The sequence below is a fragment of the Chiloscyllium plagiosum genome, chromosome 18 (genome assembly GCF_004010195.1).
Source record: "Chiloscyllium plagiosum isolate BGI_BamShark_2017 chromosome 18, ASM401019v2, whole genome shotgun sequence".
Taxonomy (NCBI): domain Eukaryota; kingdom Metazoa; phylum Chordata; class Chondrichthyes; order Orectolobiformes; family Hemiscylliidae; genus Chiloscyllium; species Chiloscyllium plagiosum.
The window spans coordinates 59305222-59313069 of NC_057727.1; the positions used below are offsets into that span (position 1 = coordinate 59305222).

The following is a 7848-nucleotide window of genomic DNA, read 5'->3' on the forward strand; positions in this document are numbered from 1 at the left end:
ACACAAAAGACTATGATGTGGATGGACTCTAGCTCCAGATGAGCCATTATGACTCATCGCTACATAACTGGACAAGTTAAAATTGCAACTGACACATGAAGATAGGCTAAATATGGGCCTAGGGGAAGCTGGGAAAGCTGTTCAATTTTTCAGTTCATATGGTCTGCTGGGATGAGTCTTGCAACAATCAGAACTCTGCTTTTTGGTCTTCCTTCCCCAATACTTTCACTTGTTTTGTAGAAGACACAGCGTGACTGGCTCACGCTTATAAAAAAGACTCTAATTTAATCATTGAAAGTCACAACAACTGCGGAAAAACTGTTTTTTTGTCAGGATCGAACTACTCCAAAGTAAGAGAACAGAGACAGAGCTTGGAAGTATCTGATGGCTTCTCACTATCTTGTTCACAGCCGTAAGCTATTCAGCTACCTGGGAACCAACATTTTGGCAGACAGCGGGCCTTTGTCATTTATAACTGATCACTCATCCACAGACCAATCAGCTACTTGTTACTAGGAGAAAGTGAGGACTGCAGATGTTGGAGATCAGAGCCAAAGAAAAGCACAGCCGGTCAGGCAGCGTCTGATGTTTCAGGCATAAGTCCTTCATCAGGAATCTTTTTTATGCCTGAAACGTCGATTCTCCTGCTCCTCGGATGCTGCCTGACCGGCTGTGCTTTTCCAGCTACATGTTACTACCTGATCTCCATTTGTACACTGCCCTCGATTCCAACTCACCTGAACTGCTACCTGCTTTAAACTGGCAACTTTGTGAACAGTATAAACAATGAGCATCAGGTTATTTGCTTTTATTAAGTGCTGTAATGCTTTGACACTCCTTGCTTTAAAAGGGAGTTATTTTCTCATCTCAGTCCATAATCAAAAACAGAAAATTTAAAAGACGTTATGACAGAGTTTGGAAGGGCTCTGATGCATTGTGAGGAGTCGGAACAAAGTGAGAAATGAGGGCTGGGGCAAGCGATCTCGTCAGGTGCAGGAGGAATGCCGAGAGCAGCGGGAGTGATTAGGTCAAGGACATGGATCGGGGTGAGAGGTTGGCATAGGGAGAGGGGTCAGGTAGGATGGACAGGAGTGACCACCACTGATTCACGCACATTCCACCAAGGAATGTTGACAATTCAAGCTTGTACTCACTGTGTGTAGGAGCTTCAGCACACTGACGTACCTGTGAGATTCAAAGAGAACGTTACAGACTGATACAAACTTGTAACAACTCATTATATTCAGAGTAACTTGCAGGTAAAAAAATCCCATTGACAAATGTTTATACTCACGCTCTTTCAGAAGTTGTTATGACTTTTGCAATGTGATAGGCTTCCAGTTCAATGTTACTCTATAGGAAAGTGAAGGAATATTTAGTTCCTGTGGCTACACTTCATAACCATAAACTATAGGGTGATCACAGGGTCCAAACAATCTCCAATCTGTTCATGTGATTGTGATGATCCACAATGATGGAACTCTGTTTCCCTGTCCCTGGTTAATAAAATTCTTAGCAATTTCAGATTTCAAAATTACAATTATCCAGACATTGGTTACCACTGTTGTAAGACAGCTGAGTATTCTAACCTCCTCTGCAGTTGAAATTTTTCTATAATCACTGCTGGAGGATCTGAATCAAATTCATTTGGCTATGTCTCCTTATACTCAAAAACCCAGCCCATTATAATACTTTGTATGTACTCCCTCAATTCTATAGAATATCCTGAAATTCTCTTATCAAATTATCTGCCAAAATGTACTAACTTCCTGGTAGTGCAACCCACATTTGTGGAATCTTTTCTTGTAATTTGAAACCCTTGGAATTCAGGTACCATTTAAGTCAATCATTACTCCACTCATTCCCAGATCAAGGTATTGTTCCTGAACTGTGAGTCCAGAATTGAACATTATGTGTCTAACCAGCTGAATACCTTCTAGTATTCTAGACGTTAAGTTATAAAGACCAGTGTTTCATTGGCCTTTTAGGTAACTATCTGCTTCTGGTGATGTCATTTAAATGACAGTGTACTTGAAACTTCCAAACTCTTTGGACTCGCATTGCTTTGAGACTTTCACAGTTTAGAAAACCTCTTGTTCTATCTTTCATAGGACCACAGGGAGATCTCACATTTGCCATGACTTTGTCCATGAATTTTGTTCAGGGAATAACTACAGATCCTTGACAGACAACATACAATGTATGCTATCAATTCAAAAACCTGCCCACTGTTCCTATTCCCTATCTCCTATTCTGAACCAATTCTTAAATCAGGTCAGTAACTTATCTTCATGTCTGTCAGCTTCAACACCAGCTTTAGAGACTTTTATCAACTGCCTTCTGGAAGCTAAACAACATCCAGAGTTATTCCCTCATGCACTACATTTTCCACAACTGAGAGAGATTTTAGCTGATATTTCGGGCACGATCAATTGTCTCTGATTAACTGAAGATTTCTAATGTCTTTCAGGCACTTTTATTATATACACGAGGAATTTCCCAATGACAGGTATGAATCCTTGGTTTTCTTCTCTTACCTTTCTTAAACAGCAGAGCGACATGCACCATTTTTCTATTGAAAGGAATGGTTTCTGGATTAAAAGCACTTTGTAAAATTACATCTACAATGTTGTCAGATGCTTCATTTAATACCTACAAGGTAGAATCATCTACTGTTGAAGAATGCGAACTCTTCAGTCCCAACATTTTCTTCATTCCTTCAAATTTGTTTTCATTAACTTGTGAGAGTTACCATGCTCCATCACAGTTAGATATCCCAACATGTCTAGCATGCTATGCTTCCCCTACAAATACTGACCATCCCAGCCAGTCATACTTAACTACTGCCACACATACCTGTTCAGCCATGTCCCTATCGATCTCCTCAGACTCTGAACTGTTTCCAATCTCCTCGTCTGATACAAGCTCGTCTCCACTGGGCAAGCATGCTGTCAGCGTCTCACTCTCGACACTGCAACAAAAAGCATCACACTTAAGCTTTACAGCTTTAGATCCGACCTGCAGTTTCTCGGACAGTGGGTTCTCCCCATGCACTCCCACTAAATTGTCAAGTAGCTCCACACAAGAGGGAGGGACTAGAGATACAACATCTGGAGAGAGAGAGAGAGAGAGACGGGATAAAGGTGGTGGAACTGCAATGGAGGAGTTATGAATATATAATGTGCCATCACATCCGTTACTTCCACAATGATGTGAGATTTACAAATGGAGTGTAGTTATAATCCATGGCATTTGAATCTTCAATATATTTTTTAAAGATCACTTTTGTGATGAAATTGTGAGATTTACATGTCTCATTTAACGCAAGTTTGGAATTTTCGAATTCTAGGTTAAACGTATGAATTTGTTAAAAAAACTGAAAGGACTGCAGATTCTGGAAATCAGAAATTGTTGGAGAAACTCAGCAGGTCTAGCAACGTCTGTGGAGAGAAATCAGGGTTAACGTTTTGAATCCTGACTCTGCTTCAGAATATGATTTTGTCCATGTGTATAAAAATTACAATACCATAATCCTAAGTGGTAGGAAGTTGCGACAACTCAAAGGGAATCACCCAGGAGTGTAGAGAGAACTTTCCAGACTCTGGAACTTCTCTTGGTAACTCGTTTCATTTTTCATCAGTGCTGGGAAGTCCTTTGAGAGAGAAGTGTGTATCAAGCCCTGAGGTACTGAGAAGTCTTTTAATGGAATAAAATGGGCAAAACACCAAACCTAAAAACAAAAAGAGTTGATAGGGATTGAGTTACCGTGAAATAAAAAGTTATTAATAATCCTGGACTGGAGTGTCAGGATAAAGTGAAGTCAGGTTTGAAGCTTTCAAAACAAAAGGGAAGGAATTGAAGCTGTATCAGGGATCATACAGAACTGGAAGGAAGTTTAGTCAGGAACATCACAATAATTAGTTCGAGCAGATGAGTTGTAATGCAAGATATTTCAAGTCCATCAAGGTCTTAGATAAAAAGCATCCCTTTCTCTCAGAAATGAACTGGATCTTGCTACAGGCATAGCATTTCTATCCTGAGAATTGGAATAAACTTTGTAATCTGGACTAGAACAAAAGAACTGTGGGCACAGTGGTTAGCACTGCTGCCTCACAGCGTCGGAGACCCGGGTTCAATTCCCGCCTCAGGCGACTGACTGTGTGGAGTTTGCACGTTCTCCCCATGTCTGCGTGGGTTTCCTCCAGGTGCTCCGGTTTCCTCCCACAGTCCAAAGATGTGCAGGTCAGGTGAATTGGCCATGCTAAATTGCCAAGTTAGGTAAGGGGTAAATGTAGGGGTATGGGTGGGTTGCGCTTCGGCGGGTCGGTGTGGACTTGTGGGGCCGAAGGGCCTGTTTCCACACTGTAATGTAATCTAATCTAATCTAAAAAAAAACAAGGCCCTGTGCTAATCATCATGCCCTAACTAAACTATAAACAATCCTTCTGCCCTTATTCGGTCCGTATCCCTCTGTTCCCTCCCTATTCATGTAACCACCCAGATGCCTCTTAAATGTTGTCAATGTGTCTGCTTCCACCACCTCTTCTGGCAGTGCATTCCAAACTCCTACCACTCTCTGTGTAATGAACTTCCCTTGCACATCTCCCTTAAACTTGCCCCCTCTCACCTTAAACCTGTGCCCCCTTGCAATTGAAACTTCAATCCTGGGAAAAAGTCTCCACCCACTCTACACCTCTCATAATTTTGTAGACTTCTATCAGGTCTCCTCTCATCTGCCGTCTTTTCAGTGAAAACAGTCCTAGTTTTTTTTTAAAACTTTCTCTCATAGCCAATGCCCTCAACACCAGGCAATATCTTGGTAAACCTTCTCTGCACTCTCTCTCCAAAGCTTTCATGTCCTTCTTGTAGTGTGGTGACCAAAACTGCACATAATACTCCAAATGCGGCCTAAAAAGTGTTTTATATAGCTGCAACAAGGGGAACTGATTCTGATACAAAGCTGATGTTCTTATTCAATCTACAAAGAGTGTTTGGGTTATTTGTCCTGTGTGTTTAAGAATCTTTGAATCTATGTTATACAAGAATAGAGCATTTTTTGTTTGTCTTAGTCTCTGTTCATGAACTTTTGTGTTATTAGATTAGATTAATTACTTACAGTGTGGAAACAGGCCCTTCGGCCCAACATGTCCACACCGACCCACCGAAGCGTAACCCACCCAGACCCATTCCCCTACATTTACCCCTTCACCTAACACTATGGGCAATTTAGCACTGCCATTTCACCTAACCTGCACATTTTTGGATTGTGGGAGGAAACCGGAGCACCCAGAGGAAACCCACGCAGACATGGGGAGAATGTGCAAACTCCACACAGAGAGTCGCCTGAGGCGGGAATTGAACCCGGGTCTCTGGCGCTGCGAGGCAGCAGTGCTAACCACTGTACCACCGTACCGCCCACGAGTTATTATTTATTAGAATAAAGACTGCAATATCACATGCTTATGTTTTAGTAAGATATAATTCTGTAACAAAGAAAAACTATTCAGCAATGTTCCAGTTAGGAATCTGACTTATTCAATACTAACAACAACTGGGTGTTACCCCATAACACTTCGACCATGACAATAGGGCTCATCATCGGAAATCTTGGAGTTTGACCAGATAAAAGAAAAATACAGATGGGTGACAGTTAGGGGACAGAAAGGGAACCGGCAGGCAGTGCAGGGATCCCCTGTGGCCATTCCCCTCAACAATAAGTATACCGTTTTGGATACTGTTGGGGGGGGGGGGGGGAATGACTTACCAGGGGAAAGCAGTGGGGCACCTGCTGCTCAGAAGGGAAGGGGGAAGAGGAGCAGAGCAGTAGTTATTGGGGACTCGATAGTTAGGGGGACAGATAGGAGGTTCTGTGGGGACGAGAGAGACTCACGGTTGGCGTGTTGCCTCCTGGGTGCCAGGGTCCGTGATGTCTCTGATCGTGTTTTTGGGGTCCTTCTTGGGGAGGGAGAGCAGCCCCAAGTCATGGTCCACATTGGCACCAACGACATAGGTCGGAAGAGAGATGGGGACTTGAGGCAGAAATTCAGGGAGCTAGGATGGAAGCTTAGAGCGAGGACAAACAGAGTTGTTTTCTCTGATTTGCTGCTCGTGCCACGTGCTAGTGAGGTGAGGAATAGGGAGAGAAAGGAGTTGAACACGTGGCTACAGGGATGGTGCAGGAGGGAGGGTTTCGGGTTTTTAGATAATTGGAGTTCTTTCTGGCTAGGTGGGACCTCTACAAACAGGATGGTCTTCGTCTAAACCAGAGGGGTACCATTATCCTGGGGGGGAAATTCGCTAAAGCTATTAAGGTGGATTTAAACTAATACAGCAGGGGGATGGGAACCAAAATTGTAGGACAGGTACAGAAGAGGATGAGAGTAGGGAGTTCCCAAATCAAGTATCTGACCCTGGCAAGCGAGAACCTGGTTTGAAGTGTGTGTACTTCAACGCAAGTAGCATCCGAAATAAAGTGGGTGAACTGGCAACATGGGTTGGTACCTGGGACTTCGATGTTATGGCCATTACGGAGACATGGATAGAGCAGGGACAGGAATGGCTGTTGCAGGTTCCGGGATTCAGATGTTTCAGTAAGAACAGAGAAGATGGTAAAAGAGGGGGAGGTGTGGCATTGTTGATCAGGGACAATATTACAATTGTAGAAAGGATGTTGGGGGACTCGTTAACTGAGGTAGTATGGGCTGAGGTTAGAAACAGGAAAGGAGATGTCACTATGCTGGGAGTTTTCTATAGGCCTCCGAATAGTCCCAGAGATGTAGAGGAAATGATAGCAAAGATGATTCTCAACAGGAGTGAGAGAGGCAGGGTAGTTGTCATGGGGGACTTCAACTTTCCAAATATTGACTGAGATCGCTACAGTACGAGTACTATAGATGGGTTGGTTTTTGTCCAGTGTATGCAGGAGGGCTTCCTGACACAGTATGTAGACAGGCCTACAAGGGGCGAAGCCACTTTAGATTTAGTACTGGGTAATGAGCCTGGCCAGGTGTTAGATTTGGAAGTAGGTGAGCACTTTGGAGACAATGATCACAATTCTGTCAGGTTTACATTAGTGATGGAAAGGGATAGGTGTACTCCACCGAGTAAGAGTTACAGCTGGGGGAAGGGAAATTACGATGCAATTAGGAAAGATTTAGGAAGCGTAGAATGGGGAAGGAAACTGCAGGGGATGAGCACATTAAAAATGTGGAGCTTATTCAAGGAAAAACTCCTGTATGTCCTAAATAAGTATGGACCTGTCAGGCAGGGAGGAAGGTATAGAGCGCGTGAGCCATGGTTTACTAAGGAAGTGGAATACCTGGTCAAGAAGAAGAAGGCGGCTTATTTTAGGACAAAATATGAAAACTCAGTTAGGGCACTTGAGGATTACAAGGAAGTCAGGAAAGACCTAAAAAGAGAGCTCAGAAGAGCCAGGAGACATGAGACGTTGTTGGTGGATAGGATCAGGGTTAACCCCCAGGTATGCCAGGAATAAAAGAATTACGAGAGTTAAATTAGGACCAATCAAGGATAATACTGGAAAGTTGTGTGTGGAGTCAGAGGAGATAGGGGAAGCACTAAATAAATAGTTTTCGACAGTGTTCACTATAGAAAATGAAAATGTTGGCGAGGAAGATACAGAGATACTTGCATCTAGACTAGAAGAGATTGAGGTTCACAAGGAAGAGGTACTAGAAATACTGCAGAGTGTGAAAATAGACAAGTCCCCTGGGCCAGATGGGATCTATCCTGGGATCCTCTGGGAAGCAAGGGAAGAGATTGCCGAGCCTTTGGCATTGATCTTCAAATCATCATTGTCTACAGGAATAGTGCCTGAGGACTGGAGGA

General features: G+C 43.2%; 1 protein-coding gene across 1 annotated transcript in view; it reads right to left on the reverse strand.

The window, feature by feature from the left end:
- LOC122559265 (FYVE, RhoGEF and PH domain-containing protein 5-like) overlaps window positions 1–7848 on the reverse strand; it is a 141415-nt gene that overhangs the window by 97280 nt on the left and 36287 nt on the right. The window contains exons 5-7 of the mRNA XM_043708646.1: window positions 2857–2971; window positions 1295–1353; window positions 1155–1185 (exon numbers count right to left, since the gene is read on the reverse strand). Of these exons, the coding sequence (XP_043564581.1) occupies window positions 1155–1185; window positions 1295–1353; window positions 2857–2971 (205 nt within the window). The remainder of the gene's footprint in view (window positions 1–1154; window positions 1186–1294; window positions 1354–2856; window positions 2972–7848) is intronic.